We start from the raw sequence: 21,996 nt of genomic DNA on the forward strand, positions 1-21,996 counted from the left end.
TAGGTTTCTCACTGAAATTATTTACAAACAGCTTGTGCAATTATGACACACATGGTTGTAAATGCTTCTATGGGATCCCCTTTGTTCAGAAATAGCAGACATATATGGCTTTGGCGTTGCTTTTTGGTAATTAGAAGGCCGCTAAATTCCACTGCGCATCACACGTGTATTATACCCAGCAGTGAAGGGGTTAATTATGTAGCTTGTAGGGAACTTGCAGGGTTAATTTTAGCTTTAGTGTAGAGATCAGCCTCCCACCTGACACATCACACCCCCTGATCCCTCCCAAACAGCTCTCTTCCCTCCCCCACCCCACAATTGTCCCCGCCATCTTAAATACTGGCAGAAAGTCTGCCAGTACTAAAATAAAAGGTATCTTTTTAAAAAATATATATATATTTACATATGCTGATGTGTAGGATCCCCCCTTAGCCCCCAACCTCCCTGATCCCCCCCAAACAGCTCTAACCCTCTCCCTCTACCTTATTGGTAGCCATCTTGGGTACTGGCAGCTGTCTGCCAGTACCCAGTTTACAAAAAAAAATAAAATTCTGTAGTGTAGCTTCCCCCCCAAAGACCAACCTCCCAGATCCCTTAGATGCTTTTTTTTTTAAATTAAATCTAACCCCACTCTATCCCACTTTTATTAAAAAAAAATCTATAGTGTAGCCGTTCCCACCCGCTTCCACCCCGTGCATGCGCGAGCCCCTGCCCCCGTGCACGCGCCTCTGTGCACGCCCCCCACAACGTCATAGGGCCCATCGATGGCCGCCCACCCGCCTTCCACGTTGGCTCCCACCCACCAACGATAGCGGCCATCGATGTCCGGTGCAGAGAGGGCCACTCTGTGGCCCTCTCTGCATCGGATGGCCAAGGGGTGTTATTGCAGGATGCCTCGATATCGAGGCATCACTGCAATGACCGGAAAGCGGCTGGAAGCTATCAGGATTTCTTCCACCGCTTGAAACCCCTAAGGACGTGGTCGTTAACTGACTTTTTTTGTAGGACGTACCCTGTACGTCCTTGGTCGTTAAGGGGTTAAGCATTGCATGGGGGTGATAGAACAAATAACAAAAGGGCTACTTTATGTGTATGGACATGCAAGATATGTTTTTAGAGGATTGTCACCAATTTCGACCCATGCTTTCAAAAAGGTTCACCCCTTTTGTATACAGAAACAGCACTATTGTAATGTGTTGCGGGTTAGTAACTTATAAACCACTTAGACGTTTTTTTATTACACTGTTATCTGAGATTTAACCCATTGGATATTAGTGATACACACAGTGTAGCAGTGTGCTCAGCTGCTGACATACACTCAAATGCAAGTACAAACATTCTGACAATGAAGCAACTTGCCCATCTGTGACGCCAGAATTTTGATTAGTCTGAAATTGAAATTTAATTTTTATTTAATCCTTTTTTTTTTTTTTAATAAACGTGATCTGATGCTAAGTGTGTTAACAAAAATGATGTGTTTGAAATATTTAGGAAATAATGACTCCCATGCTGTTTGTCACATACATATAGTAAAAAATTAATTTAACCCCTTAATGACCACAGCACTTTTCCATTTTCTGTCCGTTTGGGACCAGGGCTATTTTTACATTTCTGCAGTGTTTGTGTTTAGCTGTAATTTTCCTCTTACTCATTTACTGTACCCACACATATTATATACCGTTTTTCTCACCATTAAATGGACTTTCTAAAGATACCATTATTTTCATCATATCTTATAATTTACTATAAAAAAATATATAAAATATGAGGAAAAAAATGAAAAAAACACACTTTTTCTAACTTTGACCCCCAAAATCTGTTACACATCTACAACCACCATAAAACACCAATGCTAAATAGTTTCTAAATTTTGTCCTGAGTTTAGAAATACCCAATGTTTACATGTTCTTTGCTTTTTTTGCAAGTTATAGGGCAATAAATACAAGTAGCACTTTGCTATTTCCAAACCACTTTTTTTCAAACTTAGCGCTAGTTACATTGGGACACTAATATCTTTCAGGAATCCCTGAATATCCCTTGACATATATTTTTTTTTAGAAGACATCCCAAAGTATTGATCTAGGCCCATTTTGGTATATTTCATGCCACCATTTCACCGCCAAATGCGATCAAATAAAAAAAATTGTTCACTTTTTCACACATTTTGTTACAAACTTTAGGTTTCTCACTGAATTTATTTACAAACAGCTTGTGCAATTATGGCACAAATGGTTGTAAATGCTTCTCTGTGATCCCCTTTTTTCATAAATAGCAGACATATATGGATTTGGTGATGCTTTTTGGTAATTAGAAGGCCGCTAAATGCCACTGCGCACCACACGTGTATTATGCCCAGCAATGAAGGGGTTAATTAGGGAGCATGTAGGGAGCTTGTAGGGTTAATTTTAGCTTTATTGTAGTGTAGTAGACAACCCTAAGTATTGATCTAGGCCCATTTTGGTATATTTCATGCCACCATTTCACCGCCAAATGCGAATAATTAAAAAAAAAAGTTAAATTTTTCACAATTTTAGGTTTCATTTACAAAAAGCTTGTGCAATTATGGCACAAATGGTTGTAAATGCTTATCTGGGATCCCCTTTCTTCAGAAATAGCAGACTTATATGGCTTTGGCGTTGCTTTTTGGTAATTAGAAGGCCGCTAAATGCCGCTGCGCATCACACGTGTATTATGGCTAGCAGTGAAGGGGTTAATTAGGTAGCATGTAGGGAGCTTGCAGGGTTAATTTTAGCTTTAGTGTAGAGATCAGCCTCCCACCTGACACATTACACCCCCTGATCCCTCCCAAACAGCTCTCTTCCCTCCCCCACCCCACAATTGTCCCTGCCATGTTAAGTACTGGCAGAAAGTCTGCCAGTACTAAAAAAAAAAAGCTATCCTTGATAAAAAAAATTTTTTTTAAAGGCATATTTACATATGCTGCTCTGGAAGATCCCCCCTTAGCCCCCAACCTCCCTGATACCCCCCAGACAGCTCTTTAACCATCCCCTCTAACTTATTAGTAGCCATCTTTGGTACTGGCAGCTGTCTGCCAGTACCCAGTTTATAGTAAAATATTTGTTTTTTTTTATTTTTATAAATATTGTTCTGTAGTGTAGCTTGCCCCCCCAAAAGACCAACCCCCCACCCCACCCCCAGATCTCTTAGATCGAAAATACTTTCGATCTTTTTGCCCCTCACTGCAACTTTTTTCACATACTTTTTCTGTAGTGTAGCGGTTCCCACCCGCTTCCTACCCGCGCGCGTGCCCGCGCGCACCCCCCGTGCACGCGCGCGCACCCGCCGTTCCCGCCCACAATCCCGCCTCCCTCCACATCATACGGCCCATCGATGGCCGCCCACCCGCCTCCCAGACTGGCTCCCACCAACGAAACCGGCCATCGATGTCCGGTGCAGAGAGGGCCACAGAGTGGCTCTCTCTGCATCGGATGGCCAAGGGGGGTTATTGCAGGATGCCTCGATGTTGAGGCATCACTGCAATAACCGGAAAGCAGCTGGAAGCGAGCAGGATCGCTTCCAGCTGCTTTCCAGACCGAAGGACGTACGCCATACGTCCTCAGGCGTTAAGTGTATTTTTTTTGAGGACGTATGGCGTACGTCCTTGGTCGTTAAGGGTTTAAATGACACAAAAATCTGTTTTGCAATTGACATGAACAAATGGTACAGCTTCAGCACAGGGTGTCACATGGCAGAGATATGAATGGGTTAAAAATATGTAATTAGTGACTTTTCTGTAGTATTAATCAGTTTGATTTACTTTAATTCCTTTGTGACAAAGAAGAGTAATTCTTTTATCTTGGTCTGTTTATAATGCTTAGGGTGTTGAGCATCCATATTTCACAATCTTTCTCTTGACAATGAACTGTACTTGAGACCCTCTATCTCTCTTTCTGTGTTTAGGCTCCTGTTACTGTGAAGATCACGTACAATATACATCACTGTGTTTGCCAGTAAAGGAGAAGAATTATAAGAATATCTGACAAATTCAGTTGCGCTGAACAAGACAATGTCTGACATGACTGAGAACCAAACCTCATATGTTCTTGATGCAAACGGAGGTAAGCAGGACGTCACGTGCATGTCACCTGGTTTTGCCATAAGAATGGGAAAATATTTACTGTAACCAACTAGAAACCTGTTATCTGATCGCCTTAAAGAGACATTACAGTGTCAATAGTGTACTGGTGATGTACAGAAGTTTCTACTAAGCAGTATGTAAAACCTTTACCCTTGTTAAAGGGACATCATACTCAAATGCTAAATCACTTTTGTGATGCAGCATAACTGTAAAAAGCAGTATATCACCTGAACATCTCTATGTAAAAAAGGAAGATATTTTACCTCACAATTTCTTCAGCTTACAAGAGTAAGTGCTTTGGTAACAGTTATACTTTAGCTGCTAAAAAAACAAAACAATAGCCAATCAGCATCAGCAGTGCTGAGGTCATGCTTTGTTTTGCTGTAATCTCTTGAGATTTCACGTAAATCTCCTGAGATGTCATAATAAATTTCCTTAAAGGGACACTGAACCCAAATTTTTTCTTTTGTGATTCAGATAGAGCATGCAATTTTAAGCAACTTTCTAATTTACTCCTATTATCAAATGTTCTTCATTCTCTTGGTATCTTTAATTGAAAAGCAAAAATATAAGTTTAGATGCCGGACCATTTTTGGTGAACAACCTGGGTTGTTCTTGCTGATTGGTGGATTGATTTAACCGACCAATAAACAAGGGCTGAACCAAAAAAATAACTTAGATGCAAATAAAGATAGCAAGAGAACGAAGAAAATTTGATAATAGGAGTAAATTATAAAGTTGCTTAAAATTGCATGCTCTATCTCAGTGTTTTTCAACTAGTGTGCCGTGAGAGATCCTCAGGTGTGCCACGGCAGACTGACAACAGTGTGACATTTTTTAAACTTTGCTTGTTTTTTACTCCCAGTGCAGGGGTAGTTTGTAGGAGGCATGGCATAACAGCACAATACATACAGTATGTGTGTGTTTGTGTGTATGTGTGTATATATATAAAAATATATATATATATATATATATATATATATATATATATATGCTGTATTAGGCTACAATGATTTTTTAAAAATTTTGGGATGGTGGTGTGCCACAGGATTTTTTAATATAAAAAAGTGTGCCACAGCAAAAAAAAGGTTAAAAATCACTGCTCTATCTGAATCACAAAAGAAAAAAATTGTGTTCAGTGTCCCTTTAAGCACATGCCAGATGCACGCTCCCTTGCAAGTCCTGGGACAAGTATCCCGATTTGCTGCTTAAAGTTCCTTTACAATGGGGTGTGTATACTTAGGAAATTTGAGGTAAAATATCTTCCCTTTTTCCATAGAGATGTTCAGGTGATATTTTCTACTCAGCTTTTTACAGCTATGCTGCATCATTTTTAAGTGCTTCAACATTTGGGTATTAGGTCTCTTTAGAGTAGATCAAGGAATTAGATGCATACAAATGACAGCAGTATTCAAAATGCAGGTATATGTGGTCCCATAGCTGGTCTCTATTAACACTTAAAGAGACAGTCTACACCATAATTGTTATTGTTTAACCCCTTAATGGCCGACGCCGTACGTCCTAAAAAAAATACCCTTAACTGCCGAGGGCGTACAGCATATGTTTTCGGTCTTGGAAAGCAGTGGAAGCGATCCTGATCGCTTCCAGCTGCTTTCCGGTTATTGCAGTGATGCCTCGATATTGAGGCATCCTGCAATAACATTCTTTACCCCTCTGGTGCAGAGAGAGCCACTCTGTGGCCCTCTCAGCACCAGGCATCAATGGCCGCAATCGTTGGTGGGTGGGAGGCGGGTGGGAAGCCATCGATGGCTTCTGTGATTAAGAGAGGGCGGGGTCGCCGGGGGGGTTTCGGGCGGGTGGGAACCGCTGCACTACAGAAAAAATGTATAATTATAAGTGGGAGAAAGGGGGAGGGAATGGGTTAATAAAATAGCTTAGGCATCTGGGAGGATGGTCTTTGGGGGGGAAGCTACACTATAGGAAAAATAAAATAAAAAAAGTTAAAAAAAAAAAAAACCAATTTTTCTGTTAACTGGGTACTGGCAGTACCCAAGATGGCTCAAAATAAGGTAGAGGGGAGGGTTAGAGAGCTTTTTGGGGGGGGGTCAGGGAGGTTGGAGGCTAAGGGGGGACCCTACACAGCAGCATATGTAAATATGCTTAAAAAAAGATACCTTTTATTTTAGCACTGGCAGAGTTTCTGCCAGTACTTAAGATGGCGTGACAATTGTGGGGTGGGGGAGGGAAGAGAGCTGTTTGGGAGGGATCAGGGGGTGTGATGTGTCAGGTGGGAGGCTGATCTCTACACTAAAGCTAAAATTAACCCTACAAGCTCCCTAATTAACCCCTGAACTGCTGGGCATAATACACGTGTGATGCGCAGCAGCATTTAGCAGCCTTCTGTATACCAAAAAGCAACGCCAAAGCCATATATGTCTGCTATTTCTGAACAAAGGGGATCCCAGAGAAGCATTTACATCCATTTATGCCATAATTGCACAAGTTGTTTGTAAATAATTTTAGTGAGAAACCTAAAGTTTGTGAAAAAGTGAACAATTTTTTTTATTTGATCGCATTTGGCAGTGAAATGGAGGCATGAAATATACAAAAATGGGCCTAGATCAATACTTTGGATTGTCTTCTAAAAAATATATATATATACATGTCAAGGGATATTCAGGGATTCCTGAAAGATCAGTGTCCCAATGTAACTAGCGCTAAGTTTTAAAAAAGTGGTTTGGAAATACTACTTGTATTTACTTGCTACTTGTATTTATTGCCCTATAACTTGCAAAGAACATGTGAACATTGGGTATTTCTAAACTCAGGACAAAATTTAGAAACTATTTAGCATGGGTGTTTTTTGGTGGTTGTAGATGTGTAACAGATTTTGGGGGTCAAAGTTAGAAAAAGTGTGTTTTTTTCCATTTTTTCCTCATATTTTATAATCTTTTTATAGTAAATTATAAGATATGATGCAAATAATGGTATCTTTAGAAAGTCCATTTAATGGTGAGAAAAATGGTATATAAAATGTGTGGGTACAGTAAATGAGTAAGAGGAAAATTACAGCTAAACACAAACACAGCAGAAATGTAAAAATAGCCCTGCTCCCAAACGGACAGAAAATGGAAAAATGCTGTGCTCATTAAGGGGTTAAAAACATAGATAATCCCTTTATTACCCATTCCCTAGTTTTGCACAACTAAAAGAGTTATATAAATACACTTTTTACCTCTGTGATTATCTTGTATCTAAGCCTCTGCAAACTGCCCCCTTATTTTAGTTCTTTTGACAGACATCTATTTTAGCCAATCAGAGCTGGCTCACCTGAACTCCACGTACATGAGCACAGTGTTATCTATATGACACATATGAACTAACACCCTCTAGTGGTGAAAACCTGTCAAAATTCCCTGAGAGAAGAGGCGGCCTTCAAGGGTTTAGAAATTAGCATATGAACCTCCTAGGTTTAGCTTTCAACTAAGAATACAAAGAGAACAAAGCAAAATTGGTGATAAAAGTAAATTGGATAATTGTCATTCTCTATATGAATCATGAAAGTTTATTTTGGACTTTTAAGTGACTTTAATTACTAAAAAAAAAAAAAGTCCAATTAATACAAATGTGATATTATTATGTACATTATCAGACTTAAAGTGATTGTAAAGCTTAATGATTTAAAGCCCAGTATTTAAAAATAATCTTAAAAACATGGGGACACTTCTTTTTAAAAAAAATACTTACCATTTCGTTATGCTAAACAGACCTCCGCCCGCATCTCCTTCTGTATTTAGCATATGGATTACGAATCCCGTTTCCTCCAATTGTTGCATACCCCACAAGCTGGATGCCAAAGGGGGCACGCAACTGTTGGAGGAAGACGGATTTGTCATTCATATGCTAAATACAGAAGGAGATGTGGGCAGAGGATCAGTGGTCTGTTTAGCGTAACAAAATGGTAAGAAGCGTCTTTGTAACGTTGAATGACTTAAAGGGATATTGAACACTAAATACATGCTAGATAGAATAATGCATTCAAAGAAAAGATTAGTCCATGACTAACATGTAGATGTATTTTTTAAAGTTTCATTAGTTGTTTAAAAAGTGACAAAATAAGTGTAAAGTTTTAGGCCTAGATTTGGAGTTCGGCGGTAAAAGGTCTGTTAACGCTCCGCGGGCTTTTTTCTGGCCGCACCATAAAATTAACTCTGGTATCGAGAGTTCAAACAAATGCTGCGTTAGGCTCCAAAAAAGGAGCGTAGAGCATTTTTACCGCAAATGCAACTCTCGATACCAGAGTTGCTTACGGACGCGGCTGGCCTCAAAAACGTGCTCGTGCACGATTCCCCCATAGGAAACAATGGGGCTGTTTGAGCTGTAAAAAAACCTAACACCTGCAAAAAAGCAGCGTTCAGCTCCTAACGCAGCCCCATTGTTTCCTATGGGGAAACACTTCCTACGTCTGCACCTAACACTCTAACATGTACCCCGAGTCTAAACACCCCTAACCTTACACTTATTAACCCCTAATCTGCCGCCCCCGCTATCGCTGACCCCTGCATATTTTTTTTAACCCCTAATCTGCCGCTCCGTAAACCGCCGCAACCTACGTTATCCCTATGTACCCCTAATCTGCTACCCCTAACACCGCCGACCCCTATATTATATTTATTAACCCCTAACCTGCCCCCCACAACGTCGCCGACACCTGCCTACACTTATTAACCCCTAATCTGCCGAGCGGACCTGAGCGCTACTATAATAAAGTTATTAACCCCTAATCCGCCTCACTAACCCTATCATAAATAGTATTAACCCCTAATCTGCCCTCCCTAACATCGCCGACACCTAACTTCAATTATTAACCCCTAATCTTCCGATCGGAGCTCACCGCTATTCTAATAAATGGATTAACCCCTAAAGCTAAGTCTAACCCTAACACTAACACCCCCCTAAGTTAAATATAATATTTATCTAACGAAATAAATTAACTCTTATTAAATAACTTATTCCTATTTAAAGCTAAATACTTACCTGTAAAATAAATCCTAATATAGCTACAATATAAATTATAATTATATTATAGCTATTTTAGGATTAATATTTATTTTACAGGCAACTTTGTAATTTATTTTAACCAGGTACAATAGCTATTAAATAGTTAAGAACTATTTAATAGTTACCTAGTTAAAATAATAACAAATTTACCTGTAAAATAAATCCTAACCTAAGTTATAATTAAACCTAACACTACCCTATCAATAAAATAATTAAATAAACTACCTACAATTACCTACAATTAACCTAACACTACACTATCAATAAATTAATTAAACACAATTCCTACAAATAAATACAATTAAATAAATTAGCTAAAGTACAAAAAATAAAAAAGAACTAAGTTACAGAAAATAAAAAAATATTTACAAACATAAGAAAAATATTACAACAATTTTAAACTAATTACACCTACTCTAAGCCCCCTAATAAAATAACAAAGCCCCCCAAAATAAAAAATTCCCTACCCTATTCTAAATTAAAAAAGTTACAAGCTCTTTTACCTTACCAGCCCTGAACAGGGCCCTTTGCGGGGCATGCCCCAAGAATTTCAGCTCTTTTGCCTGTAAAAAAAAACATACAATACCCACCACCCACATACCCCTAATCTAACCCAAACCCCCCTTAAATAAACCTAACACTAAGCCCCTGAAGATCTTCCTACCTTGTCTTCACCATCCAGGTATCACCGATCCGTCCTGGCTCCAAGATCTTCATCCAACCCAAGCGGGGGTTGGCGATCCATAATCCGGTCCAGAAGAGGCTCCAAAGTCTTCCTCCTATCCGGCAAGAAGAGGACATCCGGACCGGCAAACATCTTCTCCAAGCGGCATCTTCGATCTTCTTCCATCCGGAGCGAAGCGGCAGGATCCTGAAGACCTCCAGCGCGGAACATCCATCCGGACCGACGACTGAACGACGAATGACTGTTCCTTTAAGGGACGTCATCCAAGATGGCGTCCCTCGAATTCCTATTGGCTGATAGGATTCTATCAGCCAATCGGAATTAAGGTAGGAATTTTCTGATTGGCTGATGGAATCAGCCAATCAGAATCAAGTTCAATCCGATTGGCTGATCCAATCAGCCAATCAGATTGAGCTCGCATTCTATTGGCTGTTCCGATCAGCCAATAGAATGCGAGCTCAATCTGATTGGCTGATTGGATCGGCCAATCGGATTGAACTAGATTCTGATTGGCTGATTCCATCAGCCAATCAGAAAATTCCTACCTTAATTCCGATTGGCTGATAGAATCCTATCAGCCAATCGGAATTCGAGGGACGCCATCTTGGATGACGTCCCTTAAAGGAACAGTCATTCGTCGTTCAGTCGTCGGTCCGGATGGATGTTCCGCGCTGGAGGTCTTCAGGATCCTGCCGCTTCGCTCCGGATGGAAGAAGATCGAAGATGCCGCTTGGAGAAGATGTTTGCCGGTCCGGATGTCCTCTTCTTGCCGGATAGGAGGAAGACTTTGGAGCCTCTTCTGGACCGGATTATGGATCGCCAACCCCCGCTTGGGTTGGATGAAGATCTTGGAGCCAGGACGGATCGGTGATACCTGGATGGTGAAGACAAGGTAGGAAGATCTTCAGGGGATTAGTGTTAGGTTTATTTAAGGGGGGTTTGGGTTAGATTAGGGGTATGTGGGTGGTGGGTTGTAATGTTGGGGAGGGGTATTGTATGTTTTTTTTTACAGGCAAAAGAGCTGAAATTCTTGGGGCATGCCCCGCAAAGGGCCCTGTTCAGGGCTGGTAAGGTAAAAGAGCTTGTAACTTTTTTAATTTAGAATAGGGTAGGGAATTTTTTATTTTGGGGGGCTTTGTTATTTTATTAGGGGGCTTAGAGTAGGTGTAATTAGTTTAAAATTGTTGTAATATTTTTCTTATGTTTGTAAATATTTTTTTATTTTCTGTAACTTAGTTCTTTTTATTTTTTGTACTTTAGCTAGTTTATTTAATTGTATTTATTTGTAGGAATTGTGTTTAATTTATTTTTTGATAGTGTAGTGTTAGGTTAATTGTAGGTAATTGTAGGTAGTTTATTTAATTATTTTATTGATAGGGTAGTGTTAGGTTTAATTATAACTTAGGTTAGGATTTATTTTACAGGTAAATTTGTTATTATTTTAACTAGGTAACTATTAAATAGTTCTTAACTATTTAATAGCTATTGTACCTGGTTAAAATAATTACAAAGTTGCCTGTAAAATAAATATTAATCCTAAAATAGCTATAATATAATTATAATTTATATTGTAGCTATATTAGGATTTATTTTACAGGTAAGTATTTAGCTTTAAATAGGAATAATTTATTTAATAAGAGTTAATTTATTTCGTTAGATGTAAATTATATTTAACTTAGGGGGGTGTTAGGGTTAGACTTAACTTTAGGGGTTAATCTATTTATTAGAATAGCGGTGAGCTCCGGTCGGCAGATTAGGGGTTAATAATTGAAGTTAGGTGTCGGCGATGTTAGGGAGGGCAGATTAGGGGTTAATACTATTTATGATAGGGTTAGTGAGGCGGGTTAGGGGTTAATAACTTTATTATAGTAGCGCTCAGGTCCGCTCGGCAGATTAGGAGTTAATAAGTGTAGGCAGGTGTCGGCGACGTTGTGGGGGGCAGATTAGGGGTTAATAAATATAATACAGGGGTCGGCGGGGTTAGGGGCAGCAGATTAGGGGTACATAAATATAACGTAGGTGGCGGTCGGCAGATTAGGGGTTAAAAATTTTAATCGAGTGGCGGCGATGTGGGGGGAGCTCGGTTTAGGGGTACATAGGTAGTTTATGGGTGTTAGTGTACTTTAGGGTACAGTAGTTAAGAGCTTTATGAACCGGCGTTAGCCAGAAAGCTCTTAACTCCTGCTATTTTCAGGCGGCTGGAATTTTGTCGTTAGAGCTCTAACGCTCACTTCAGAAACGACTCTAAATACCAGCGTTAGAAAGATCCCATTGAAAAGATAGGCTACGCAAATGGCGTAGGGGGATCTGCGGTATGGAAAAGTCGCGGCTGAAAAGTGAGCGTTAGACCCTTTAATCACTGACTCCAAATACCAGCGGGCGGCCAAAACCAGCGTTAGGAGCCTCTAACGCTGGTTTTGACGGCTACCGCCGAACTCCAAATCTAGGCCTTAGTGTCTATAAAACACTGGGAGCTGCCATGTTGTAACTTGTGTTACCTTCTCTGCTGTGGCCAATTAGGGTCAGTTATAAATAGCTCACTAGAGTGTGCAGCCAATGGTTGTGCTGGATTTAACAGTGTTCTGCATTTCCATTTCTAACAGGAACTGAAAAGCTCACAATTTCAGAATGAAATTACAGGCAAAGGGGACTAAATAAATAATGAAAGTATATTGCAGAGTTGTTTTATAATATACAATTTATCATTTTATATTACCATCTCAAAGTGTTTAATGTCCCTTTAAAGTACCCCTGTTTTTAAGAATATTTTTAAATACTGGGCTTTAAACCATTAAACTTTACAATCACTTTAATGATATTATTGTTTCACTAATTGTGAAGAAGAAAAAAAAGTAAAATCTTCTGTTATACAAGTTTATGTTACAACCATCAAGTAACTTCCTACTGTAATTACAGGGGGTCTAAAGATAAACCCGGGCACTGGGCTATTAAATGTGAAGGAAGAGGATGAGACAGATGACATGAAGAGTCATCAGACTGAAATACATTGGTCCCTCCCTGCCGGTGAGTAGTAATACGGGAGTCTGCCGGGGCTGTGCACACAGTTACTTACTGCTCTCCCTCCCTGCCGGTGAGTAGTAATACATGAGAGTCTGCCGGGGCTGTGCACACAGTTACTTACTGCTCTCCCTCCCTGCCGGTGAGTAGTAATACATGAGTCTGCCGGGGCTGTGCACACAGTTACTTACTGCTCTCCCTCCCTGCCGGTGAGTAGTAATACATGAGTCTGCCGGGGCTGTGCACACAGTTACTTACTGCTCTCCCTCCCTGCCGGTGAGTAGTATTACGTGAGAGTCTGCCGGGGCTGTGCACACAGTTACTTACTGCTCTCCCTCCCTGCCGGTGAGTAGTATTACGTGAGAGTCTGCCGGGGCTGTGCACACAGTTACTTACTGCTCTCCCTCCCTGCCGGTGAGTAGTAATACGTGAGAGTCTGCCGGGGCTGTGCACACAGTTACTTACTGCTCTCCCTCCCTGCCGGTGAGTAGTATTACGTGAGAGTCTGCCGGGGCTGTGCACACCGTTACTTACTGCTCTCCCTCCCTGCCGGTGAGTAGTAATACGTGAGAGTCTGCCGGGGCTGTGCACACAGTTACTTACTGCTCTCCCTCCCTGCCGGTGAGTAGTAATACGTGAGAGTCTGCCAAGGCTGTGCACACAGTTACTTACTGCTCTCCCTCCCTGCCGGTGAGTAGTAATACGTGAGAGTCTGCCGGGGCTGTGCACACCGTTACTTACTGCTCTCCCTCCCTGCCGGTGAGTAGTAATACGTGAGAGTCTGCCGGGGCTGTGCACACAATTACTTACTGCTCTCCCTCCCTGCCGGTGAGTAGTAATACGTGAGAGTCTGCCGAGGCTGTGCACACAGTTACTTACTGCTCTCTCTTGTAGTTTACTGTCTGGTTTATAAGCGCAGATAACACAATGAGTTTAACCCTTGTTTAGTTCATGGTGTATTTTTATACTGGAATATAGTGGATCACAGCCCAGAATAAAGTCCCTAAGCTAAAAAAGTAAAAGAATAGAGGGAAAGTACCACAGTGTGTGTATTTGGTGCTATTGTATGTCTGGGAAGTACACAAACTGTTTTATGGTAAATGTACATTGGTAAATTGTGTTTAAAGTATGCATCTTACAGGTGAGTATGCACGTAAATTATTTCTGAGGAAGGCATGTTACAGGTAAGTGTGCTTTTATACTGTGTCTGAGGTATGCAAGTTACAGACGAGCATGCACATATATTGCGTCTGAGGTATGCAGGTTACAGGTGAGTGTGCACATATATTGTGTGTGAGGTACGTGAGTTACAGATGAGTGTGCACATATATTGTGTCTGAGGTATGCAGGTTACAGGTGAACGTGAATTTACATTATTTCTGAGCTAAAAACGATGTACAATTAGTAACAGACAAGTTATAAGGAAAAGTACCACCAGAGTGCAAGTATTTAGGGATATTATCTATGTGGGAAATACACAAACAGTATTTTCGGTACGGTTATAAGAACTCATTGAATATAACAGTTGAATCTTCTTTATTTCTGCAGATGCAGATAACGCTGATATAGTGAAACCTGAAGTAACAGAAGATCTGTATACACGTGATCAGGTGAAGACTGAGGAGAATGAAGTTCCTATAAATACAGCTACAGGTGATTAGCGCATATTAAGTAAAGGGAAGATTCTGTAATGGTAACATTTTGTGTCATGTAAATAACAGTTATATTTATCAGATGGTTACACAGCAGACACAGGTTAGTGAGTAGCTCAGGTTTATATCATTTTGTGTCATGTAAATAACAGTTATATTTATCAGATGGTTACACAGCAGACACAGGTTAGTGAGTAACTCAGGTTTATATCATTTTGTGTCATGTAAATAACAGTTATATTTATCAGATGGTTACACAGCAGACACAGGTTAGTGAGTAGCTCAGGTTTATATCATTTTGTCTCATGTAAATAACAGTTATATTTATCAGATGGTTACACAGCAGACACAGGTTAGTGAGTAGCTCAGGTTTATATAATTTTGTGCCATGTAAATAACAGTTATATTTATCAGATGGTTACACAGCAGACACAGGTTAGTGAGTAACTCAGGTTTATATCATTTTGTCTCATGTAAATAACAGTTATATTTATCAGATGGTTACACAGCAGACACAGGTTAGTGAGTAGCTCAGGTTTATATCATTTTGTGTCATGTAAATAACAGTTACATTTATCAGATGGTTACACAGCAGACACAGGTTAGTGAGTAGCTCAGGTTTATATCATTTTGTCTCATGTAAATAACAGTTATATTTATCAGATGGTTACGCAGCAGACACAGGTTAGTGAGTAACTCAGGTTTATATCATTTTGTGTCATGTAAATAACAGTTCTATTTATCAGATGGTTACACAGCAGACACAGGTTAGTGAGTAGCTCAGGTTTATATAATTTTGTCTTATGTAAATAACAGTTATATTTATCAGATGGTTACACAGCAGACACAGGTTATTGAGTAGCTCAGGTTTATATCATTTTGTGTTATGTAAATAACAGTTATTTCTCCAACATTGGTGTGTCCGGTCCACGGTGTCATCCATTACTTGTGGGATATTCTCCTCCCCCACAGGGAAAGGCAAGGAGAGCACACAGCAAGAGCTGTCCATATAGTCCCTCCCAGGCTCCGCCCCCCCAGTCATTCTCCTTGCCGCTCTGAACAAGTAGCATCTCCTCGGGGATGGTGAGGAGTTTGTGGTGTTTAGTTGTAGTTTTTTATTCTTCTATCAAGAGTTTGTTATTTTAAAATAGTGCTGGTATGTACTATTTACTCTGAAACAGAAAGAGATGAAGAGTTCTGTTTAAAAGAGGATTATGATTTTAGCAGACAGTAACTAAAATCAGTTGCTGTTCCCACACAGGACTGTTGAGATGAGAGAACTTCAGTTGGGGGGAACAGTTTGCAGACTTTTCTGCTCAAGGTATGACTAGCCATTTTTCTAACAAGACTGTGTAATGCTGGAAGGCTGTCATTTTCCCTCATGGGGATTGGTAAGCCATTTTCTTAGTCTCAAACAGAATAAAGGGCTTATTATGGGCTATACACTGGTAGACACTCTTAAGGGCTAAATCGATTGCTTTATTTAAGTATTATATGCAGTTTGAAGTTGAATTTCACACTTTTATAACATTGGGGAACGTTTTTTAGCACCAGGCACTTGTTAAGACACCTTCCCAGTCAGGAAGGGCCTTTCTCTGTAGTAGGCAGAGCCTCATTTTTGTGCCATTACTGTGCAGTTACTTTTGAGTACAGTACATGCAGCTGCATGTGTGTGGGTCTGGAATCCACTAAAAACGTTCCTAGAAGGCTTCATTTGGTATCATATACCCCCCTGGGATTGGTGAAGTCGCAGCAAAGGCTGTAGCTGGGACTGTAAGGGGGTTAAAAATTAAAAACGGCTCCGGTTTCCACATTGTAAGGGTTAACAGCTTGAAAATTGGGGTGCAATACTTTGAATGCATTAAGACACTGTGGTGAAAATTTGGTAAAGATTGGATAATTCCTTCATAGTTTTTCACATATTCAGTAATAAAGTGTGCCCTGTTTAACATTTAAAGAGACAGTAACGGTTTTGTTTTAAAACGGTTTTTGTGCTTTATTAACCAGTTTAAGCCTGTTTAACATGTCTGTACCTTCAGATAGATCATGTTCTGTATGTATGGTAGCCAATGTGGTTCCCCCTTCAAATATGTGTGATAATTGTGCCATAGCGTCCAAACAAAGTAAGGACAGTACTGTCACAAATTGTAAAGTTGCCCAGGATGATTCCTCAGATGAAGGAAGTAGACATAGTTCTACATCATCTCCTTCTGTGTCTATACCAGTTATGCCCGCGCAGGCGACCCCTAGTACTTCTAGCGCGCCAATGCTTGTTACTATGCAGCAATTGACGGCAGTAATGGATAACTCCATAGCTAATATTTTATCCAAAATGCCAGCATTTCAGAGAAAGCGTGATTGCTCTGTTTTAAACACTGTAGAGCAGGAGGGCGCTGATGATAATTTTTCTATCATACCCTCACACCAATCTGAAGTGGCAGTGAGGGAGGGTTTGTCAGATGGGGAAATTTCTGATACAGGAAGAATTTCTCAGCAGGCAGAACCTGATGTTGTGACATTTAAATCAAAATTAGAGCATCTCCGCGCATTACTTAAGGAGGTGCTATCTACTCTGGATGATTGTGACAATCTGGTCAACCCAGAAAAATTGTGCAAGATGGACAAGTTCCTTGAGGTCCCGGTGCACCCTGATGCTTTTCTGATACCTAAACGGGTGGCGGACATAGTGAATAAGGAGTGGGAGAAGCCAGGCATACCTTTTGTCCCTCCTCCTATATTTAAGAAATTGTTCCCTATGGTCGACCCCAGGAAGGACACATGGCAAACAGTCCCTAAGGTCGAGGGGGCGGTTTCTACTCTAGCCAAGCGCACAACCATTCCCATTGAGGACAATTGTGCTTTCAAAGATCCTATGGATAAAAAATTGGAGGGTTTGCTTAAAAAGATTTTTGTACAGCAAGGTTACCTCCTTTAACCTATTTCGTGCATTATTCCTGTCACTACAGCGGCGTGGTTCTGGTTCGAGGAACTGGAAAAGTCACTCAGTAGGGAGACTCTGTATGAGGAAGTCATAGACAGAATTCATGCACTTAAGTTAGCTAATTCCTTTATTTTAGACACCGCTTTGCAGTTAGCGAGGTTAGCGGCGAAAAATTCAGGGTTTACAATTGGGGCGCGTAGAGCGCTCTGGCTAAAGTCTTGGTCGGCGGATGTATCTTCCAAGACAAAATTGCTTAATACCCCTTTCAAAGGTAAGACCCTTTTTGGGCCAGAATTGAAAGAGATTATTTCAGACATCACTGAGGGAAAGGGCCATGCCCTCCCACAAGATAAACCTTTCAAGGCTAAGAATAAGTCCAATTTTCGTTCCATTCGCAATTTCAGGAACGGACCGGCTTCCAACTCGGCAGCCTCTAGACAAGAGGGTAACGCTTCCCAGACTAAACCAGCTTGGAAATCAATGCAAGGCTGGAACAAGGGTAAACAGGCCAAGAAGCCTGCTGCTGCTACCAAAACAGCATGAAGGGGTAGCCCCCGATCCGGGACCGGATCTAGTAGGGGGCAGACTCTCTCTCTTTGCTCAGGCTTAGGCAAGAGATGTTCAGGATCCCTGGACACTAGAAATAGTCTCTCAGGGTTTTCTTCTGGAGTTCAAGGAACTACCCTCAAGGGGAAGGTTCCACATGTCTAACTTATCTTCAAACCAAATAAAGAGACAGGCATTCTTACATTGTGTAGAAGACCTGTTAAAGATGGGAGTGATACACCCAGTTCCAACTGTGGAACAAGGTCGGGGGTTTTACTCAAATCTGTTTGTAGTTCCCAAAAAAGAGGGAATTTTCAGACCAATTCTGGATTTAAAAATTCTAAACAAATTTCTCAGAGTTCCATCGTTCAAATGGAAACCATTCGAACAATTTTATCTACAATAATTTATGACTACCGTGGATTTAAAGGATGCGTATCTACATATTCCTATCCACAAAGATCATCCAAGGATTTTCACAAAGGTGCTAGGGTCCCTTCTAGAGGTTCTAAGGCCAAGGGGTATTGCAGTGGCACCTTATCTGGATGACATTCTAATCCAAACGTCGTCTCTTTCCAAAGCAAAGGCTCATACAGACATTGTTCTAGCCTTTCTCATATCTCACGGGTGGAAGGTGAACGTAGAAAAGAGTTCCCTGTCTCTGTCGACAAGAGTTCCCTTCTTGGGAACGATAATAGATTCTTTAAAAATGAAGATCTTCCTGACAAAAGTCAGAAAGTCAAAGCTTCTAAAGCTTGTCAAGTTCTTCACTCTATTCTGCAGCCTTCCATAGCTCAGTGCATGGTAGTAGTAGGGTTGATGGTTGCAGCAATGGACATAGTTCCTTTTGCTCAAATTCATCTAAGACCATTACAACTGTGCATGCTCAAGCAGTGGAATGGGGACTATACAGACTTGTCTCCAAAGATTCAAGTAGACCAGATGACCAGAGACTCACTCCGTTGGTGGTTGTCACAGGATCACCTGTCTCAGGGAATGAGTTTACGCAGACCAGAGTGGGTCATTGTCATGACCGACGCCAGTCTATTAGGCTGGGGCGCGGTCTGGGATTCCCTGAAAGCTCAGGGTCTATGGTCTCGGGAAGAGTCTCTTCTCCCGATAAACATCCTGGAACTGAGAGCGATATTCAATGCTCTCCGGGCTTGGCCTCAACTAGCGAAGGCCGGATTCATAAGATTCCAGTCAGACAACATGACGACTGTAGCTTACATCAACCATCAGGGAGGAACAAAGAGTTCCTTGGTGATGAGAGAGGTATCCAAGATCATCACATGGGCGGAGGATCACTCCTGCCATCTATCTGCAATTCACATCCCAGGAGTAGACAACTGGGAGGCGGATTATCTGAGTCGTCAGACTTTCCATCCGGGGGAGTGGGAACTCCACCCGGAGGTTTTTGCCCAGTTGACTCAATTATGGGACATTCCAGACATGGATCTGATGGCGTGTCGTCAGAACTTCAAGGTTCCTTGCTACGGGTCCAGATCCAGGGATCCCAAGGCGACTCTATTGGATGCATTAGTGACGCCTTGGTCGTTCAACCTAGCTTATACATTTCCACTGTTCCCTCTCCTTCCCAGGCTTGTAGCCAGGATCAAACAGGAGAAGGCCTCAGTGATTCTGATAGCTCCTGCGTGGCCACGCAGGACTTGGTATGCAGACCTGGTGAATATGTCATCGGCTCCACCATGGAAGCTACCTTTGAGACAGGATCTTCTAGTACAAGGTCCATTCGAACATCCAAATCAAGTTTCTCTCCAGCTGACTGCTTGGAAATTGAACGCTTGATTTTATCCAAGCGCGGGTTTTCAGATTCAGTGATAGATACTCTGGTCCAAGCCAGAAAACCTGTGACTAGAAGGATTTACCATAAAATATGGAGAGGATATATCTGTTGGTGTGAATCCAAGGGATTCTCATGGATTAATATTCCCAGGATCCTCTCCTTTCTAACAAGAAGGTTTGGATAAGGGATTGTCAGCGAGTTCTCTAAAAGGACAGAGATCTGCTTTATCTGTCTTGTTACACAGACGACTGGCAGCTGTGCCAGATGTACAAGCTTTTGTACAGGCTTTGGTCAGAATCAAACCTGTTTACAGACCTTTGACTCCTCCCTGGAGTCTAAATTTAGTTTTTTTTCAGTTCTTCAAGGGGTTCCATTTGAACTCTTACATTCCATAGATATCAAGTTACTATCTTGGAAAGTTCTGTTTTTGGTTGCTATTTCTTCTGCTTTGCAGTGTGATCCACCCTATCTGGTGTTCCATTCAGATAAGGTTGTTTTGTGTACCAAGCCTGGTTTTCTTCCAAAAGTTGTTTCCAACAAGAATATTAACCAGGAAATAGTTGTCCCTTCTTTGTGTCCGAATCCAGTTTCAAAGAAGGAACATTTGTTACACCATTTAGATGTAGTCCGTGCTTTAAAGTTCTATTTAGAAGCAACAAAGGATTTCAGACAAAACTTCTTTTTTGTTTGTCGTTTATTCTGGTAAGAGGAGAGGACAAAAAACTACTGCTACCTCTCTTTCTTTCTGGCTGAAAAGCATTATCCGATTGGCTTATGAGACTGCCGGACGGCAGCCTCCTGAACGAATCACAGCTCACTCTACTAGGGCTGTGGCTTCCACATGGGCCTTCAAGAACGAGGCTTCTGTTGATCAGATATGTGAGGCAGCAACTTGGTCTTCTCTGCACACTTTTGCCAAATTCTACAAATTTGATACTTTTTGCTTCTTCGGAGGCTATTTTTGGGAGAAAGGTTTTGCAAGCCGTGGTGCCTTCTGTTTAGGTAACCTGATTTGCTCCCTCCCTTCATCCGTGTCCTAAAGCTTTGGTATTGGTTCCCACAAGTAATGGATGACGCCGTGGACCAGACACACCAATGTTGGAGAAAACAGAATTTATGCTTACCTGATAAATTACTTTCTCCAACGGTGTGTCCGGTCCACGGCCCGCCCTGGTTTTTTAATCAAGTTTGAAAAACTTCTCTCTCTATACACTACAGTCACCACGGCACCCTATAGTTTCTCCTTTTTTCTCCTAACCGTCGGTTGAATGACTGGGGGGGCGGAGCCTGGGAGGGACTATATGGACAGCTCTTGCTGTGTGCTCTCCTTGTCTTTCCCTGTGGGGGAGGAGAATATCCCACAAGTAATGGATGACGCCGTGGACCGGACACACCGTTGGAGAAAGTAATTTATCAGGTAAGCATAAATTCTGTTATTTATCAGATGGTTACACTGCAGACACATTTTAGTGAGTAGCTCAGGTTTATATAATTTTGTGTCATGTAAATAACAGTTATATTTATCAGATGGTTACACAGCAGACACAGGTTAGTGAGTAGCTCAGGTTTATATCATTTTGTCTCATGTAAATAAGTTATATTTATCAGATGGTTACACAGCAGACACAGGTTAGTGAGTAGCTCAGGTTTATATCATTTTGTCTTCTGTAAATAGTTATATTTATCAGATGGTTACACAGCAGACACAGGTTAGTGAGTAGATCAGGTTTATATCATTTTGTCTCATGTAAATAAGTTATATTTATCAGATGGTTACACAGCAGACACAGGTTAGTGAGTAGCTCAGGTTTATATCATTTTGTCTCATGTAAATAACAGTTATATTTATCAGATGGTTACACAGCAGACACAGGTTAGTGAGTAGCTCAGGTTTATATCATTTTGTCTCATGTAAATAACAGTTATATTTATCAGATGGTTACACAGCAGACACAGGTTAGTGAGTAGCTCAGGGTTATATCATTTTGTCTCATGTAAATAACAGTTATATTTATCAGATGGTTACACAGCATACACAGGTTAATGAGTAGCTCAGGTTTATATCATTTTTGTGTCATGTAAATAACAGTTATATTTATCAGATGGTTACACAGCAGACACAGGTTAGTGAGTAGCTCAGGTTTATATCATTTTGTGTCATGTAAATAACAGTTATATTTATCAGATGGTTACACAGCAGACACAGGTTAGTGAGTAGCTCAGGTT

General features: G+C 40.9%; 1 protein-coding gene across 1 annotated transcript in view; it reads left to right on the plus strand.

The window, feature by feature from the left end:
• The window catches only part of LOC128656981 (oocyte zinc finger protein XlCOF6.1-like), a 186,739-nt gene that overhangs the window by 5,487 nt on the left and 159,256 nt on the right, over positions 1-21,996 (plus strand). The window contains exons 2-4 of the mRNA XM_053711191.1: positions 3,922-4,079; positions 12,723-12,830; positions 14,373-14,477. Coding sequence (XP_053567166.1) covers positions 4,028-4,079; positions 12,723-12,830; positions 14,373-14,477 — 265 coding nt within the window. The 5' untranslated portion in view covers positions 3,922-4,027. The remainder of the gene's footprint in view (positions 1-3,921; positions 4,080-12,722; positions 12,831-14,372; positions 14,478-21,996) is intronic.

The sequence above is a fragment of the Bombina bombina genome, chromosome 4 (genome assembly GCF_027579735.1).
Source record: "Bombina bombina isolate aBomBom1 chromosome 4, aBomBom1.pri, whole genome shotgun sequence".
NCBI lineage: Eukaryota > Metazoa > Chordata > Amphibia > Anura > Bombinatoridae > Bombina > Bombina bombina.